Source organism: Onychostoma macrolepis, chromosome 12 (assembly GCF_012432095.1).
Source record: "Onychostoma macrolepis isolate SWU-2019 chromosome 12, ASM1243209v1, whole genome shotgun sequence".
NCBI lineage: Eukaryota > Metazoa > Chordata > Actinopteri > Cypriniformes > Cyprinidae > Onychostoma > Onychostoma macrolepis.
The window spans coordinates 28,052,164-28,072,762 of NC_081166.1; the positions used below are offsets into that span (position 1 = coordinate 28,052,164).

The window sequence follows — 20,599 nt, forward strand, 5'->3', positions numbered from 1 at the left end:
CAAAGACCTGTTAGTCTGCCTTTAAAATGTCCACCTCCACTCCATTTATTATCCTAAATTAGATGCACCTGTTTGAGGTCGTTAGCTGCATAAAGACACCTGTCCACCCCATACAATCAGTAAGAATCCAACTACTAACATGGCCAAGACCAAAGAGCTGTCCAAAGACACTAGAGACAAAATTGTACACCTCCACAAGGCTGGAAAGGGCTACGGGAAATTGCCAAGCAGCTTGGTGAAAAAGGTCCACTGTTGGAGCAATCATTAGAAAATGGAAGAAGCTAAACATGACTGTCAATCTCCTCGGACTGGGGCTCCATGCAAGATCTCACCTCGTGGGGTCTCAATGATCCTAAGAAAGGTGAGAAATCAGCCCAGAACTACACGGGAGGAGCTGGTCAATGACCTGAAAAGAGCTGGGACCACCGCTTCCAAGGTTACTGTTGGTAATACACTAAGACGTCATGGTTTGAAATCATGCATGGCACGGAAGGTTCCCCTGCTTAAACCAGCACATGTCCAGCCCGACTTAAGTTTGCCAATGACCATTTGGATGATCCAGAGGAGTCATGGGAGAAAGTCATGTGGTCAGATGAGACCAAAATAGAACTTTTGGTCATAATTCCACTAAACGTGTTTGGAGGAAGAAGAATGATGAGTACCATCCCAAGAACACCATCCCTACTGTGAAGCATGGGGTGGTAGCATCATGCTTTGGGGTGTTTTTCTGCACATGGGACAGGGCGACTGCACTGTATTAAGGAGAGGATGACCGGGGCCATGTATTGCGAGATTTTGGGAACAACCTCCTTCCCTCAGTTAGAGCATTGAAGATGGGTCGAGGCTGGGTCTTCCAACATGACAATGACCAAGCACACAGCCAGGATAACCAAGGAGTGGCTCTGTAAGAAGCATATCAAGGTTCTGGCGTGGCCTAGCCAGTCTCCAGACCTAAACCCAATAGAGAATCTTTGAGGGAGCTCAAACTCCGTGTTTCTCAGCGACAGGCCAGAAACCTGACTGATCTAGAGAAGATCTGTGTGGAGGAGGCCAAAATCCCTCCTGCAGTGTGTGCAAACCTGGTGAAAACTACAGGAAACGTTTGACCTCTGTAATTGCAAACAAAGGCTACTGTACCAAATATTAACATTGATTTTCTCAGGTGTTCAAATACTTATTTGCAGCTGTATCATACAAATAAATAGTTAAAAATCATACATTGTGATTTCTGGATTTTTTTTTAGATTATGTCTCTCACAGTGGACATGCACCTACGATGACAATTTCAGACCCTCCATGATTTCTAAGTGGGAGAACTTGCAAAATAGCAGGGTGTTCAAATACTTATTTTCCTCACTGTATATACACATCTTAGAAATGTTATCCTCATGAATCAGACATGTGCATACATTAGAGACAAACATATTATATAAAATATTAGGAGTTGATGCACAGAGTGAAGTGAGCGGATTATTTTCATTTTATTTAAATTATCCATAAAAACAGTCAAATAAAAATGTTGAAACATTTCAGAGTGATTGTATGTATTTAAGCACTTTTTCAGTGTGCTCTTATTTACACGTGTGGATTATTACTGCAAAAATCGTTTGTGTGCCAGAAATGAACTATAAAAGAAATAAAATCAAAAACAGATGCCACTGAATTGAATCATTTGTTCAGTGCTTCTGTTTCTCTTCATTCTGCACCTTCCCTTTATTAATCAGTTCAACACAAAATCTGTGGAAACTCTGGATCGAAACAAAAAAGTGCTACACTTTAAATTTAGAAGTATTAAATTATTCTAAATTTGCCTCGCAGGTGTAATAAAAACAGTTCCATCACGAGCTGGTGTGTGTCTGTGCTTCTGCTTCTGCTCCTGACAAACAGTTAAACTTATCAGCCTATGTAAAATGAGTTATAGCCATGATGATGTGAGTCCAGCAGGTGTAACGCAAGCTCTGTATCTTCAGGTGATGATCTGATGCGATGTGTTGACCTCTACAATCAGTCCCAGTCCAAGTGGTTTGAGGAGATGGTGACCAGCAGTCTGGTGAGAGATTGACTGCGCTTTCACAGACACCAATAACAGCTCTGGTTGAACACAGATATGGACCATTCTTCAGATAATGCCACTTAAGATAGTCAAACGAGAGATGGCGATGATGATTTTTTAGGTTTTTTGGGGGAGAAAACGATGGATAAAGCCTTGCACGTACTAACACAAGTTAGCTGCTCTCGGTTAACTTTGAACTTGCAAACATAAAAAGAATTTGATTAGAATTGAATTAAAGCTTCACATATAGGTTTGGTCATGACATGTAATAAAGCTACTCTCAGATCATGATGTAAAAATCCTAAAATAAATCACTTTTACCACTTACACACACAGAAGCTTTTTTCCTCTTTTGTAAGTCTGTGGATAAAAGCATCTGCTAAATGCACAAATGTGAATGTAAGATTTCTGATATACATGATCGTCAAGTTAAATATTCCAGATTTCAACAGCTTTTATAACTGTATGGTAACACTATACGATGTTACATCTGTTAACATTATTTAAATACATTAGTTAACATGAACTGACAATGCAAAATACCTCTAAAGCATTTATTAATCTTTGTTAATGTTTACTCAGCATTTACTAAACATGAATAAAGTTGCATCTGTTAATATTTATTGGACCTGAGCTGACATCAACTACAATGAACAGTTTTAAACTAACATTAACAAAGATGAATAAATCCTGTAACAATGAGCAATGCATTGCTTAACTAATGCTAACTCATGCATGGGACCTTATTGGAAAGTGCTACAATTTGTATAAGAATGGAGAAGTTGTGTGATGTAGGACACTGTACAAAATAGAGAAATTCTGGGAAAGTTGATGTTTCAACACTACTAAGAGATGCAAGAAAAGGATGCAATAAAACTCTGATTTACAAACAAAAGCATTTTCTCTTAAAACCCCAAATAAAATAGACAATCTCCATATGTCTTGATCCTGGCAGGAGCTGGAGCGTCTGGAGGTAGAGCGTGTGGAGATGATCAGACAGCATCTGTGTCAGTACACAACGCTACGACACGAGACCGACATGTTCAACCAAAGCGTGAGTTAAACAGCCTCATCCACACTCGCTCATACAGTACAGTCTGATGCAGATCATGAGTTAATGATAACCTGCTGTTTCATCTCCAGACCATAGAGCCAGTGGACAAACTCCTGCGGAGCGTGGACCCCGCCAGAGACCGAGAGCTGTGGGTCAAAGAACACAAGACGGGCGAGCTGAGACCGGTGGACATGGACATCTGAGACATCGCTCTCGTTCCCTCATCTGGCTGCTTTAGAGACGCTGAAACGCAGCACTGGCTGAAGAGAAAGCGCTCCATGTCGGGTTGATCTCTCCAAAACCCTCTGAGGCCTAAACCAGGAGAACGAACACGTCTCAAACCGAGCAGAAGGTTGAGGTTATATACCATAGCCTTCCCACAAATCTGACTGAAAAAGCTCTCGAGGTGTGGCAGAGACTGTGTAAACATCTGCAGGATTTCACTCGGGAGAACTGATGTGTTTGTCAGTGTCTACTGATGCAATCATGCCATTAGGATTCAGCATTGATTGAACTGAGTTCATGTATGTGAAATAGTACTAATGTATACTGTAAATGCTGCTGCTGCATCAACTATTACAACTGATTTCAGTTCTGTGACTAATCAAAGCTCTCGCTTGCCTTAAAGCGACAGTACACACAAAAATGATCATTCTGTCATCGTTTACTTCACTTTCACGTGGTTCCAAACATGTTCAAGTTTCTTTCTTCTGTTGAGCACAAAAGATATTTTGAAGGATGTTGGTAACCAAACAGCTGATGGTAACCGTTGACTTCCATAGAAATGGAAAACATTTGGAACAGTTGACGGTAGCCATTGACTTCCATAGTATGGAAAAAATATGGTACGGAACTAAACAGTTTATGGCAATTTTTCCCCGCTGGAATTGATTTCCAGGGGCATTTTTTACATTCGTGAGGGGAATTATTTTTTTTTATCACCAACTTAATAATTGTATCTGTGTTGTTTTTAATGTTAAACACTTGGATTTAAACAATTACTTCAATCAATCGAAATACTTTAAACTGTTACCAATAGCAGTTGTCTGTTTCAAATTGTATTTAAATTATATGTTTAAAAATAGGAGCTAATATTGCTGCAATATTATGACAATGATTATTGTTGATTATTGCTCTTGATATTGTAATAATGATTAGTGATGCCAATTAATAGAATACATGTAAAAACCTTTTTGTGTTTTGTTTCAGCGTTATGGGGAAACGGCTTGTGCTTCACAGACAAACATTTCGGCCCATGGCGTTACTCTTGTCTAGGACAAGTTATGCAAAAACTCCCATTATTATCACTGAAGCTACAAAATGAATCTTTTATTTACATCATATCTGCGTTCTGCACAGTGTTGTTTAAGATGAGGGAAAGAATTCAATCAGTGAGCACGCACACTCAACAACAACGACAGGAGTTTTCAGCGCTGACTAATTTGATTGGCAATTGCATTCCTAAGCTCAATAGAAAAATGCATATGATTGGTTATAAGGCTCAACGCTGCAAAAACAAAACAAAAAAAAAATTGCTTAAAAAGCAATCTTGATGCAGTGTGAGCGACTCAATCTAAATGTAATTCCAAGAATAAACACTTTTTCCTTAATTTTCACATTTCTTTTTAATTGCAACAGCAGCAATTGATTTTTAATTGTGCAGGGGCAATGCCCCTTTTGCCCCTTTATCTTGAATTTGTGGGACATTTTGGTGAAGCCCCCAAATCCCCGATAATCTCCAACCCTGATAGCCATTGACTTCTTAGTATGAACAAGAAAAAAAATGGGACTAAACAGTTGACGGTAGCCATTGACTTCCACTGTATGGAAAAAATATGGAACTAAGCTGACGGTAGCCATTGACTTCTAAGTATGGACAAAAAAAATGGGACTAAATAGTTGACGATAGCCATTGACGTCCATAGTATGGGGAAAAAATATGGAACTTCTTCTTTAGAACAACTTGAGGGTTATAAACGATGACAGAATTTTCAGTTTTGGGTGAATTGTCTCTTTAAAGTGGACATGAACCCATTTAACTACATAATGCTATTTATTTCTGAGTATAAACAGGATATTCAATGAGAGAAAGAAATGTGCCTGTCAAAAAAAGAAATGGGAGTTACTTACCAAAATGAACATGAGAAACCCATTACATTTTGAAAAATTACACTTTTGTCCTTTGGAATAACACGTATGAATCATGTAAGACCGGAAACATGGATCAGCAAGTAAAGAGGGTCAGTGTTGATTTCAGCTTACGCAAGATATTATACAACTCAATGCAAAATCATAAACATATCCATATTTGTTGTAACAGATCTGGTATTATATTGTATATGAGTACAGCTGCTCACAGTCTCAAACTGCCGTCATGGACTCAGGGTTTACATTACTTCATACTCAATTAAAAAATGAACACAAACACATGTAAAGAGGTTTTATTTTCTGTCTTTTGTTCAAATATACAGAAGTCTCAAACAGTCATTATTTGGGCCCAATAATATTTCCCCAAACCATTTACTCTATAGTGAGAGAGCTACAAATAATACATGTAAATGATTCTGCACTGCTTATTTTTATAGGAAGTCAATTAACACTTTTCCTAAATGATCATGTTTTAACTGGATTTCATTGTTTATCAGCTTATGCATTTAACGCATCTGCATTACTGATGTACATGTTCAAACATTCATTCTCTCCCTGTTATACAAGGATGTAAATGAAGAATAACTGCTGAATATCATCCATTTATGTTTTCTGTAATATAAATGACATTAAATTTAATGTTTAACTAAATAGGATTTATTCGTTTGCACTATTTAAGTAGCTGTCATCAATAAATACAAAATTAATGCAAACATGACACTACTGAGCAAGGGAATAACATACTGAATGTATATCCATTCAATGCATTTCTAATTTTTTTCAGAATATTATGATTTAATTTCAAAGTGAATGTGTACTTCATAACAGAAACTTATTTGTCCTATTGACTATGTGTAACTAAAGCTGTCCTCATTAAAAAGGAATGTATCGGAAATGTGCTCACTCTCAGGTCATCCAAGATGTAGATGAGTTTGTTTCTTCATCAGATTTGGAGAAATGTAGCATTGCGTCACTTGCTCACCAATGGATCCCCTGCAGTGAATGGGTTCCGTCAGAATGAGAGTCCAAACAATTGATAAAAACATCACAATAATCCACACCACTCTAAACAAACATGTGGCTTGGATTTTGATGTGAGAGACAAAAGGAGATGGACTTTTTCACTGGAGGAAGCGCTATTATGGATTATGAGCTCGCGTTTTATTTAAAAATGTCTTGATGGATTTGTTTCTTACAATCACGCAGCTTTTGTGATGTTTTTATCAGCTGTTTGGACTTTCATTCTGACGGCACCCATTCACTGCAAAGGATCCATTGGTGAGCAAGTGATGCAATGCTACATTTCTCCAAATCTGATGCATGGCCTGAGGGTGAATACATTCATTTGTGGGTGAACTATTCCTTGGACTACATTACAAAATAAACGAAACACTCGATCTTTACAAACTCAAACTAGCACAAAGGTGTAATCAAAATTACAGTTTCTTGATAGTAAAGTCATGCTGATGATATCAAATATAATACTGAACATAGATAGCTGTAATAAAAAGATTTATATGTTTACAGTTAAATTTTAAGTAAAAATGATGAATCCAGAAGACTGAAAAATCTCTGATTCTAATCGATCATGAGTTTCTTGATTGAATTCAAGTACGTGGGAATGAGAGAGCTGATTGTCTCGTCGTCATCAGTGACCTTCTCACCTCTGCCCTCTGACCCCACAGAGCTGGGCGACCGCACCAGTCCAGGATAGGGAGTGCTGTAACCCTGCGTCAAACACACACACACACACGAACAGAGCGTTACTGACTCCTGCTGGAGACGGATGAGTAACATTTGTCCTGACAGACACTCACTGAGGAGTAGCCTTTGCCGAAGCTGCCTCTGTTCTTGGTCCTGATCTTGGTGAGCGCAGACTCGGCGATGTCGGCCCGCTCTTCTGCGTCGTCCAGCTCATGAACCGTCTTCCTGTACTTGGCCAGATTCACATTCGCCTGCTCCTCCTGTGCATCAACAACAGCAGATCAGAGAAATACACGCTGTGTGTTTGACAGCTTGATGAAGTTTCATAGTTACACTTCAAAATAAAGCTCAGTTGAACATTCATTAATACATTTATTTTCTACTGTTTGTATTTATTTATTCATTTTCATTGTCGCATCAAAGGCTATATTCATTGCAATAAAAAACAAAAATAATACAATATACAAATAAATTTATTATACTACATTTTAATTATTCATTATGTGTTGCACTATTATATCATTTATTGCTCATTGTTAATTCATGTTTTTTCATAACACATTAATTATTGTTAATTTATGTAACTTAAAATGCTGAAGACATCCACACAAGTAACAAAATCATGCTTTGGCAAATCATGATTATGATTATATTTTGTCTTTTTATGTCATAACTATGACTTTGTCACAAAGGTTTTTATCATATAAAATGACACAACCTTGAATTTATTTCATAAGTATGACTTATTCATTTCGATTTTTCACCTCATAAATATGACTGCCATAATTTTGATTTATATTTATATATTGATATTTATATACGACTTTGTATGTCATTGAGTTATTTCATAACTTATCATATATCATAATTACGACATTTTATCTCTATTATAATTGTGACTTTTTACAGGTATGTCATAATTACGCCTTTTTCATCTGTATGACTTTTTATCTCATAAATATGACATTATATTGAGTTTTTATTTCATAACTATAAATTTTGTCACAATTAAGAATTTTATCTCACAATTACAAATGTTGATTTTGACTTATGTCAATTCAGATTTTTTTATATAAATGTCTTTTTATCTCATAAATGACTTAGTATGTCATTATTTTGACTTTTTATTTCATAACTATAACTTCTGTCATGAGACTTTATCTCATAAATATAACTGTCAATTTTGATTTTGTCATAATTATGACTGTCATAATTGACTTTTAATTATATATGTTTTTGTCATAATTTAACTTAGTATAATACCTTAGTATATCATTATTTTGACATAATTGAATGAATTTTAAGTCATAATTAAGATGCATCTCATATTTATAACTTGCCAATTTTAACTTATGTCAATTATGATTTTTCATCACATCCATTTTTTCTCATAATAATGAGTATAATTATGATTTACCAAAGCAGACATTTTATTCATATGTGGCAGAAATGGGCTTCCATAGAAAGGTGTATTAGTGGGCTTAGATGTAGAAATTAGCAAAAGTTTTACAGGGTCCAAACCTATGTGAAAATAAAAAGGTCAAATCTATGAGAGTTACAATCCTTATAAAAATCCTACAATGTCATGCTGCCCCAGGCTGGTTTATGCTGGTTCATGCTGGTTACTGGCAGTCAAACCAGCACTAACCAGCATAACCCACGGGTTAAGAGCAGCAGTGTCCTACCGCCTCCTCCACTTGTCTCTTGTAGGCTTTCATCTTCATCTGGAGTCTCTCCACCAGCTCCTGCATGCGGTGCTGGTTCTTCTGGTCCTCCTCGGACTGGAAGAGCAGCTCCTTCAGACGCCGCTCATTCTTGCGCAGGCTCTTCACCGTCTCAGCGTGTCTCTTCTGCTCGCTGTCCAGCTCCAGCTCCAGCTCCTTCACCTGAGTGTTTACAGACAACAGAGACTCGGGATCAAGGCTGGATAAACCAGATAAAATTGTGATGATAAGCTCTGGACATTTTTTACTGGCTCTTCACCACAAACCGACAAAATAAAAGATGGCAGAAATATATTACTATTGTATACTAAAATGCATGATGACTTTAATCATAAGTTAAAAACTTAATGACAATTTTGACTTTTTGTCAACTATATCTTATAAATATGAAAAAATCTGACTTCAATTTATGACTTTTCAACATATAAATTACTTTGTCATCATATGTCATCATTTTGATTTTCTGTCACAATGTAAACTTTTTATCTCATAACTTAGAATGTCTATTTTGACTTAGTACAGTGTGTAAAAATGAACTTGTCTTTGTCATCATTATGACATTATAACATGTTCATCTCAGAAATATGACTTAGTGTGTCATTATTTTGACTTCATTTCATAACCATAACATTTGTCATAATTGAGACTTTGTATGTCAATTTCAACATTTTGTCAATTATGATTTATCATAGGAATGTCAGTCATAATTATGACATTTTATGACATGTCATTATTTTGACTTTTTATTTCATATCTATAACTTAAGCGTAATTAATTAGTCATAATTAATCTTATAAGTATAACTTAGTTTGCCCATTTCAAATCATAAAACACAGAATCCAAATAAATAAATAACATAAAATGAAAAACAGAATTTAGGGATAAATAAAACTGGTTTCATGGGGCCCTAATTGAAAGGTACCTTACTCTGTGGAGTTTAATTGTGAACATTCATTCTCAAGCTATAACAAACATGTGGAAAGCATTTCCTTCCCCAATAATTCTAAATTAATATCGTCATCAATATCAATATCTTATGATATCGTATGTGCTAATATTTATGGCCCAGCCCAGCTCATTAGGTTAACGATGTTTACCCGTCCCTCCAGCTTCTGAATGATCTTCTTCCCTCCCTTCATGGCCATCTGCTCAGCTTCCTCCAGTCTGCCGCTCATGTCCTTCATCTGGAGCTCCAGGCTCTTCTTGACGCGCTCCAGATGAATGATGTGCTCCTGCTCCACACGCAGCTCCTCCAGCACACGCGCCGTCTGCAGACCGGCAGCACAGCGTCACACTCAGCACCATCAGGCCGTTCTCTCAGCACTGTGTGTTTGTGTTTGTGTGTCTGTACCTCACATGCAGATTTCTTGGCCTTGTCGTTGGCTGCTCTGAGTTCAGTCTGCAGCTCCTCGTGCTCCTGCGTCAGCTGCTGAACGTCCACTTCCAGCTTCCGCTTCCCGCTGGACACACTCTGGAACTGAGAGCACACAACAGCTCTGTTCACTTCAACAGCAGATAGTTCCACATTTTATTTATTTATTTATTGGTTTATTTAATAGGGACCATGCATATTCATGAACATTGTTGTATAAAAAAAATACACCATGTAAATATGCCAGAATTAGTAACAATAACTACTTTTCATCTGCAGTCCCTAGGCAGGTAACATAAAACTAACAAAGACAACCACCAATAATACAACATTCATTCACTATAAATGAAAAGGTACACATAGTGACGACATATACATTGACAACAAAAAAACAAAACAAAAATACATAATGGAAGAAACATTGTTCATCCACCTCTATACTGCATTCAATTTAACAGTGAAAATGTATGAGTGATAAATATGTGACAGTTAAAAATGAGGTTTTCTAGAAGCCACTGTTTTAAGTGAATTTTAAAGGTGTTGAATGTAGGACACTCTTTTATTGGGAGGGGCAAACTATTCCAGAGTTTACCACCTATTATTGACAATACATTTTGTCCAAAAGTGGTACGCCTAAATGGTATCACACAGTCCCCATTTACAGAGGCCCGTGTACTACCGCCGCTTTCAAGTCTTTGGAAAAAGCCATGCAGTGGAGGAGGGGCAAGATTATGTAGCACTTTATATACCAAACAAGCATACTTGAGACGTTTGAAATTGTCAAAACTTAAAAATTTATGCCTTACTAAAATATCGCAATGGTGGAATGACAATGCCTTTTTATCAAAAGTTTTTATGGCTTTCTTAAATAGAGATTCTAATAAAAACATTAGCAGCATGACAAAAAAATCAATAAAAGGGCATCATTTGAACATTTAAAAATTAAAAATGATAAATCTGTGTGTCTTGTACTGCTATAATTCTTTTTTTAAAAGTTGTTGTTTACTTTTATATTTTCTGTTTTCATTTTAATTTTAGAGTAATTTTTGTTTTGGTTATTTTTAGTAGTATTTCTATCCGTCTATATAGTTTTTATTCACTTTTGTTTAAATTTTAGTTTTAGTTATTTTAGTACAAGTTAAACTAAATGAAAATACATGAGTAGGCTTGCTTTTTTAAGTTCTTTTATTAAGGAAGGTGAATGTACATGTATATTTATAGTAGGGGATATGAATGCTGATATATCTGATGGGAACTCTTTGTTTGGTCAACATCTAATTAGGTTTTGCCAGGATAATAAGTTAGTCTTATCTAGCCAAAGAATATTACCAATAGATAGTTATACATTCATCAGTGAAGCATGGAACACAACATCCTGGCTGGATCACTGTGTATGCACAGCTGATGCACATGATTGTCTAGAGAAACTTGAGACCTGGCTATAAACAGATCATATACCTGTTTTTATGATGTTAAATGTTGAAAGTTTACCTGAGCTGAGCAATTATGATAATCATGAGAATTGTGGGAAATTAGATTGGACACGTCTTACAGGAAATGCCCTTTGTTGTTACCTGCTTTGTGTCTTACAGGACAGGAAGCATGGTACTGATTTATGCATGTATTCGCTAAAGGAAGTGGTTAGTGTGTATAATAGACACGATTCTACAGTATTTATGTGCTTTTTAGATGCTTCTAAGGCATTTGATCGAATTCATCACACTAAGCTGTTTATGAAGTTACAAGACAGAGGGGTTCCCACATATTTGATTAGGATTTTACAGTACTGGTATATACATCAACCTATACAAGTCAGATGGGGTTGGAATGTTTCGGCACCCTTCTTTTTAATTTGTATATGGATGATCTCTCTGTTGAGTTAAATGAATGTAAAACTGGATGTGTAATAGGAGATAGTCTTATTAACTATTTGATGTATGCTGATGACTTAGTTATTCTGTCTCCTTATAGTTCTGGGCTACAACAGTTGCTTCGTGTATGTTCATATTATGGTGTGCAGCATGATATTGTATTTAATACGGTAATAAGGTATTCTTCCTTGTTTTGGAAGCACTGGAATTCAAGTTTGTATGTTTTTTTTTCTTCTTAAGTGATTGTTGTATGTGAATGTATGTTGGTATGTAATTTTCTTCTTTTGTGTATTCAATCTTTATTGTGATATGGACCAAACGGGTCTGAAATAAAGAAATAGTAATAAATAATTAGAAATTAAAGTTTTATATTTGCCCTGGAAATAAAAACATTTGGACTGTGACAATATCAGATTTTCACTAATTATTGTGGCCAAAATAATTCATAATAACAATAGCATTACATCTATAGAAATGTGTACAGTTTATTTATTTATTTATTTTATTTTTATGTATTTTATTTAATTTAGTATTATTTGTTTTATTATTTATTTATTGATTGATTGATTTTTTTTCCCAATGAATCACACTCAAAATACAACAGCAGGAAGTAGAGTAGAGAGGGCATGAGTACTCAAAAGTGACAGCAATGATCAATCATCAAAACAATGATTGCATGAATTTAAAATATGTGACCCTGGACCACAAAAGGGTCAATTTTTTGAAATTGAGATGTATACATCATCTGAAATCTGAATAAATGAGCTTTCCATTGATGTATGGTTTGTTAGGATCGGACAATATTTGGCTGAGATACAACTATTTGAAAATCTGGAATCTGAGGGTGCAAAAAAATCTAAATATTGAGAAAATCACCTTTAAAGTTGTCCAAATTAAGTTCTTACCAATGCATATTACTAATCAAAAATTAACTTTTGATACATTTACGGTAGGAAATTCACAAAATATCTTCATGGAACACGATCTTTAATTAATATCCTAATGATTTTTGGCATAAAAGAAAAATCAATAATTTTGACCCATACAATGTATTGTTGGCTATTGCTACAAATATACCTGCTACTTATGACTGGTTTTGTGGTCCAGGGTCACATATATATATTTAAATACTGTTAGCTTGTTACAGGAAAGAGCTTGTTCACAATGTGACTTACACACTGTGAAGATGTGTGTTTTAATATTACGTTTATATTGTATATATCTGATTAAGCTCAATCCGGATGCTCATTTTAATTTTAGTTAGAGTAATTTTGTTGTGTGTTTTTGTCATTTTAGTAGTTTTTTTAGTTTTAGTTAACTTTGGCCTTGTTCATTTCTGACTGAGAGTTTGTAAATGTAATGCAAGGGATCCAAGGAGAAGAAATAAAGGTTCTGTGACACGAAATTTGACACAAAGCATCAACACATGACCTGATAAGGACTATGTGATATAATCACGTTTTTAATGAAGGTTATGAGGAGTCTAGTGTGTTGTAGAGTGGTGTGTATCAGCACCTGGCTGTCGAGTGTGTTGTATTTCTCTGCGGTCTCGTGCAGCTCCGTCTCCAGGCTCTTGCGCACTCTCTCTGCCGCCTCCAGCGCGGCACGGCTCTCCTCACCCTCAGTGACCAGCAGAGTGCAGCGGCGCTCCAGCAGCGTCTGCTCCTCCCTCAGCTCCTCCTGCACGCGCGCCTCCTCCTCCAGCTGAGCCTGGAGCTCCTGCAGGACACACACAGAGCATGTACCACACATACAGTGTAAAAAGATATTTGATACCCTGCTGATTTTGTACGTTTGCCCACTAACAAAGAAATTATCAGTCTATAATTTTAATGGTAGGTTTATTACAGTGAGAGACAGAATAACAACAAAAAATCCAGAAAAAAGCATTTCAAAAAAAGTTATAAATTGATTTGCATTTTAATGAGTCAAATAAGTATTTGACCCCTTCGCAAAACATGACTTAGTACTTGGTGGCGAAACCCTTGTTGGCAATCACAGAGGTCAGACGTTTCTTGTAGTTGGCCACCAGGTTTGCACACATCTCAGGAGGGATTTTGTCCCACTCCTCTTTACAGATCCTCTCCAAGTCATTAAGGTTTCGAGGCTAACGTTTGGCAATTCAGACCTTAATCTATGGGACTAAGGTCTGGAGACTGGCTCGGCCACTGCAGGACCTAATGTGCTTCTTCTTGAGCCACTCCTTTGTTGCCTTGGCCGTGTGTTTTGGGTCATTGTCATGCTGGAATACCCATCCACGACCCATTTTCAATGCCCTGGCCCTGACGGTACATGGCCCCGTCCATCGTCCCTTTGATGCGGTGCAGTTGTCCCCTTAGCAGAAAAACACCCCCAAAGCATAATGTTTCCACCTCCATGTGTGACGGTGGGGATGGTGTTCTTTGGGTCATAGGCAGCATTCCTCCTCCTCCAAACACGGTGAGTTGAGTTGATTCCAAAGAGCTGGATTTTGGTCTCATCTGACCACAACACTTTCACCCAGTTCTCCTCTGAATCATTCAGATGTCCATTGGAAAACATCATACGGGCCTGTACATGTGCTTTCTTGAGCAGGAGGACCTTGCGGGCGCTGCAGGATTTCAGTCCTTCACAGCGTAGTGTTACAAACTGTTTTCTTGGTGACTATGGTCCCAGCTGCCTTGAGATCATTGACGAGATCCTCCCGTGTAGTTTTGGGCTGATTTCTCACTGTGCTCATGATCATTGAAACTCCACGAGGTGAGATCTTGCATGGAGCCCCAGTCCGAGGGAGATTGACAGTTATTTTGTGTTTCTTTGCAAATAATCACACCAGCTGTTGTCACCTTCTCACCAAGCTGCTTAGTGATGGTCTTGTAGCCCATTCCAGCCTTGTGTAGGTCTACAATCTTGTCCCTGACATCCTTGGACAGCTCTTTGGTCTTGGTCATCTGATCGATCGATTGCTTCTGTGGACAGGTGTCTTTTATACAGGTAACTCCCTTTAAGAGAGTGCTCCTAATCTCAGCTCCTTACCTGTATAAAAGACACCTGGGAGCCAGAAATCTTGCTGATTGATGGGATCAAATACTTATTTGACTCAATAAAATGCAAATCAATTTATAACTTTTTTGAAATGCGTTTTTCTGGATTTTTTTGTTGTTATTCTGTCTCTCACTGTTCAAATAAACCTACCATTAAAATTATAGACTGATCATTTCTTTGTCAGTGGGCAAACGTATAAAATCAGCAGGGGATCAAATAATCCCCCCCCCTGTACATCAGCATGTTCTCCTGCGTGACCGCGAGCTGCACCTTGATCTGCTGCTGCATCTTCTTCACGGTCTTCATCAGCTCTGTGTGATTCTTGTTCAGCTGGTCCACCTGAACTTCCAGCTCATTCACATCACTCTCCATCTTCTTCTTGAGCCGGGCCGCCTCCGTGCGCGCCTTCACCTCCACATCCAGACTGGCCTGCAGAGACTCCAGCGCTCTCTGGTGGCTCTTCCTGAAACCAACAAAACATCTCATTCGTTTCTGTTTCACTGCCTGAACTGGACATTTTGGAAACGTTTATCTTTACAATAACTGATTAAAGCATATTTTAAACCAGTATAAGTTGGTTCGGTGGTCTGGGTCTCCCAGTCTGGACTTTGAGAATTGTAACATTGAAACAAACATTTTTTTTTTGTGAAGCTGCTTTTGAATTGAACTGAACTAAACTGAATTGAACTGAATTGAAGCAGCTAAACAAGCTGGGCTGGGAGACCATCTTAAAACAGCTAAGACCAGCAAATTATTTCAGGTTGGTTTAAGATGCAAACATAGAATTCTGTAGGAGACCTTGAATTATGTAAAATAAAAAAAATAGAAAACACAGTAGGTTTTAAGTTGCTGCTCCACATGTTAGAAATTAACATTTTAATAAAAATAAAATAAAAACACTGACTGTCAGGATATCAGATTCCCACTATATGAAGATCATGGCCAAAATAATTCACATTAACAATTATTTATATATAATTTAATAATATCTATAAAAAAATGGGTAAAAAATAAACAAACACTCAGAATATTGTGCAAGCAAAGATATAGAAGATGACAGATTTAAGCTGCATTAGCAGAGAAATTCGCAATATTACAGGAACCAGAAGAAGCCAGATAAAGTTACTTACCATAGCACTTATCCCATGTTAGATAGAAGCAGGAAATAAAGGACGAGGTGGAAAAACAGAAGAGTTAAAGGACTGAAAGGCAAATAGGACAACATTGATTCAAAGTAGATGTTTTATCAGAGGCATTTCTCCAAAAAGGGCATATCAGGCAATTTTCCCAACTATCATCATCCACCTTTAACACACACTCATCTCAGTGATATGATGTTGTCAGAACTAGGAGGCGCTGATCATACCTGGTGGCCTCAAACTCCTCTTCTTTCTCCTGCAGTCTGCGCTCCATGTCTGCTTTAGCCTGAGACACTTCCAGCTGAAGACGCAGAACCTTCGTCTCCTCGGCCTTCAGAAACACACACAGACAACTCATCTGATTCCTCTCTGAACCACTAGATGGCACAAAACTCACAACAGCGCTTTCAGAAACACACGCATTTCACTTTTCATGTGGAAGGCAGCCATGCAAAACTGATTCTGTGCTGATTTGATCTAATATTTCATGTTTTATTTATTTTTTTAAATGAATGACTATATATTTTTAGACAAAGGTTTTTCAGTTTTCTTAAGTAATGCAAATAAAAGCAAAAACAAATAAATAAATACAATAAAATTCATTATGCAAATTGATTTAAGAAAACCAAGCACAATTTAGTGTGCAAATATTATGATAATTTCACTGCTCCCAATTACATTTTAAATGCTGCGCATTTTAATCAAGTCAATAAGAGATTGTCAAACAAATGCAGAATTATCAGTAATATTACTACAATAATTCCTCTCAGCCACTGCCTATAGTTTTAGAGGTTGAAAGTTACTAAAAAAGTAAACATCACGAGTTAATTCCTCCACACGTTCAAATCTTCAGCTTTAAGTGGATAATGAACATATCAAGAGTTTCTGAATGGGTTCCTCTGGAAAAACACAAACGCCAGATGTAAAGCAGCGCGCCTCCGTCTGCATGAACATCATCCATCAGCGCTGTCAGCTGGACGGCCGTCAGACCACACAAGCAGAGGTCACGGGGTCAGCGGCCACGTCATGACATGTCATTTTAAAAAACACAGCCTTACAGCAGCTCAATTTAACATCCACTGGCATCTCAGACCTGAGCCAGAAGGTGAACACTTCTTTGACAAGCTAATATTATCACTGCTAATAATTCATTGTGCTGTTTTATTTGGCTTCTGCTCTTTACCAAAGATCATACTAGTGTTTCTGAACACCTGGGCAGTTGAAATCAGTCTTTCTGATTAAAATGAAGACTACGCTGGTTAATATCATAAAGGCATGTCTGGAATATTTACAGCATTTATTTGAAATAGAAATCTTTTGTAACATTAATAAATGTCTTTCCAGTCACTTCTGATCCATTTAATTCATCCTTGATGTGTAAAAGTATGAATTTCTTCAATAAATATAATCTTACTGGCTCCAGTAGGATGCATATACACTTGTATTACAGTAATGGCAGTTTTGGTGAGATGTACCTCTATTTATAGTGTAATCATCGAGCAGAAAAAGGAAAATCTGAGTATTTCTCCAGACCTCTAATGCTGCCTCTGACTCCTCCAGTGACGCCTGCAGCTCGTCTTTCTCCATCTCAATTTTCTTCTTCATTTTCTGAAGCTCGTGGACACTCTTCCCTCCATCTGACAGCTGGTCAGTAAGATCCGTGATCTCCTCTGAAACACAACACAGATTGATCAAACACGACACAATGATGCAGAATTACAGTTTATTTAGTATTTTAGGAGAATTCTGAAGCATCATTCTCTCTGGCCATTATTGAGTCAGCTTGTTTCTCTTGGACTGCCTTCCTCAACTAATTACGGCCTGAAAACTGCAACCATTCAAACCAAGCCTATAATGACAGATGGAGCCTGACGGTCCCACATCATGCTGGCTCAGTTCTACTGTAATCTGTGTTTATATGAGTTCTGTCATGTTTTTACAGGCAATCACACATGCATCTTCACAAAAGGTTTGAAATAAACAGATATCCAAAATGAGGTGACGGTGACAGACGTGTCAGCGTTACCCTGTAAGGCCTTGTTTTCCCTGCGGAGAGCCTCGCTCTGCTCCACGGACTCCTCGTAGGTGGTTTTGAGCTTGAAGAGCTCTGCAGCATGTTGTCTGCTCTCCTTCTGACAGCTCTCCACCTCCGACAGTAGCTCCTCACACTTCTGCCTCCAGTCGCTCAGCTGCTTGTCCAGCATCCGCTGCTTCTTATCCAGAACTGCGGCCACATTGTTCGCCTGCAGGAGGAACAGTCATTACTAGCAGTCTGCTGCCTGGCCGAATCTGTGAATCTGACCTGTGCAGAATTGCTTGTCAAAACCTGACATTCATAAGACCTGTGTGAAAGACCAGCTTATATGTTTTGGCTGGTTGTAGATGCACTGAAAATATCAGTTTCTCAATTTTAATTGATTCTCATTTTGATGAACCAAGAATCCCAAGAATCAATCTATGCAGTTTTCAGTTGACGTATGAACAAAACTTAATAAAACACTACAAAACATTATTTGTAGTGTCTCCCATTCAATAAATGCTTTGTTACTTTTGATTGAAAGCAGTCTCAGCTTTTATATTCTGTCAATTTTATTATTAAATACAAGCAATAAGTGCGGTTTTGCTGCTCTTTAATGTGTGGTGACAGATGACTCATCTCCTCATCTTTACTAATAGTTACAGCAGCAAAAAAACCATGAATAAACAGAGGAAACAGAACAACTGACTGAAATAAATCAAGAATCATGTAATTGATCAATCAGTTTTTCAACCGCAGAAAGATGTCAATAAAACAGCTTGAGATCAATAATGTCACATAACGTCACATTTCCCTCAGAAAAGACATTTAATAACCATAAACTTATTATGTAGTTTACAGCATTAGTTTTCTTGAAATAAAATTGATGATTCATGATATCAAATCTTGTGAATCGAAATTGAAATTGAATCTAATTATGAAATTTCTCTCAATACCCAACCGTAGTAACTACACTGTAAAAAAAGCAACTACATACAGTATTTTCCAGTTTAAAGAAACGTGAAATCGTCACCATTCTTGAAAAACTATATCCCAGATATCTTTGATTTATAAGGTGATTGCACCTTTAGAACAAAGATAGCATAGGTCATTTATAAATATGGCTACCAAAATTATATATTTAGACAATTTATAGCGTTACTAACAGCTGTTCAAGAAATCTGTAATTGCCTCGGCTGAATGAGATGCATTTCTTGAACAACAAATTGAAATTGACAAAACAAAGTATGACAATCTGAATTCATAAAGCTGCACTGAATTATTAATTTTTCTTAATTCTTTTTTTACAGTGTACACCGTTACAGCATGAATGCAGAAAATGTGTTAGTAATTAAAAAATTCATTCAATAGCAGAAGATGTTTCTCCGGCGTGCTTTTATTTCTGGAGAGCTTTTGTAAATATGGCACTGCTCAGATTGCACTGACGTGTCAGTAGGTTTCAAAATTTGTGTGTGAGAGTCTTGTGTTCATCTGTGAAGGGCTCATACCTTCTCCAGATCCACACACAGCTCCTCCACTTCTCCCTGCAGTCTCTGCTTGGTTTTCTCCAGACTGGAGCACTTGGCCTGTGTGGCCTCCGCCGCCTCCTCGGCCTCCTGCAGACGAGCCAACAGCTTCTTCCTGCAATGGACACTCGTTACGCACACACTCTGTCTGAACATGCTGGTGAACTTAACATCATCTACAGAAGAACAGTCTGGGCCCAGATGTTCAAAAGAAATTTGACTGGATTTCGGCTACTGGATTGGATCAAATCTTGAAAATGTGTCGTTCAAAAGAAAATGGAGTTTTGGTTTTGATCTGGAGCAAACATTCAACATGTGTTGTTCAAAACATTTTAGATTGGGATCAATTTTACTCAGCAAATCCCAGCAGAAGAGCAGATTCAGGGTGGATTTCATGTAGTGTATATGCACATTTATATTTTGCGCTTGATTTGTTTAACCGTTACAATAATAAAGCAGATAAAGATAGAAGTAGGATATCTATTAAGCCTTTCAGTAGGTAAAAATGAGATTTTGTCCCCAAAAACCTGTCAATATAAAACAAAAATAATATATTTAATTAATTTGAACTGTTATTTATCACTGTATATTAATTACAATGACACAATCATCAGAGAGGAACCAGTCAAAAGTGGTTTATAATAATTGCATCCCTTATTGCATGAATATTTGGTAACACTTTAGTATAGGGACTATTAACTATTATTAACATGTTTATTAGTACTTATAAAGCATATAAATATTCTGCATGACCATTGTACATTCTACATCCCTAATCCTACCCAATACCTAAACTTAACTTAACTACTACATTTCTAACTATTAATAAGCAGCAAATTAGGAGTTTATTGAGGCAAAAGTCATGCTTAATGGTTTGTTAATAGTGAGAATTGGACCTTAAAATAAAGTGTGACCAAATGTTTTTATTGTTTTTATTGATTTGTTGTGCATCAGATGAAATTGACAA

The 20,599-nt window shown here is 37.1% G+C and overlaps 2 protein-coding genes across 3 annotated transcripts in view; one reads left to right on the forward strand and one right to left on the reverse strand.

Moving 5' to 3' along the window:
- LOC131551064 (growth arrest-specific protein 7-like) overlaps nt 1-6,544 on the forward strand; it is a 41,472-nt gene extending 34,928 nt beyond the window's left edge. For both annotated transcript variants that reach the window (XM_058793680.1, XM_058793681.1), the window contains 3 exons: nt 1,971-2,050; nt 3,009-3,107; nt 3,197-6,544. In XM_058793680.1, the coding sequence (XP_058649663.1) occupies nt 1,971-2,050; nt 3,009-3,107; nt 3,197-3,310 (293 nt within the window). In that variant the 3' untranslated portion in view covers nt 3,311-6,544. The remainder of the gene's footprint in view (nt 1-1,970; nt 2,051-3,008; nt 3,108-3,196) is intronic.
- LOC131550760 (myosin-16-like) overlaps nt 6,538-20,599 on the reverse strand; it is a 62,743-nt gene continuing 48,681 nt past the window's right edge. Inside the window, exons 15-25 of the mRNA XM_058793135.1 lie at nt 19,615-19,747; nt 18,116-18,332; nt 17,623-17,759; nt 16,317-16,420; nt 15,221-15,413; nt 13,442-13,645; nt 10,035-10,160; nt 9,781-9,951; nt 8,645-8,845; nt 7,073-7,219; nt 6,538-6,983 (exon numbers count right to left, since the gene is read on the reverse strand). Coding sequence (XP_058649118.1) covers nt 6,834-6,983; nt 7,073-7,219; nt 8,645-8,845; nt 9,781-9,951; nt 10,035-10,160; nt 13,442-13,645; nt 15,221-15,413; nt 16,317-16,420; nt 17,623-17,759; nt 18,116-18,332; nt 19,615-19,747 — 1,783 coding nt within the window. The 3' untranslated portion in view covers nt 6,538-6,833. The remainder of the gene's footprint in view (nt 6,984-7,072; nt 7,220-8,644; nt 8,846-9,780; nt 9,952-10,034; nt 10,161-13,441; nt 13,646-15,220; nt 15,414-16,316; nt 16,421-17,622; nt 17,760-18,115; nt 18,333-19,614; nt 19,748-20,599) is intronic.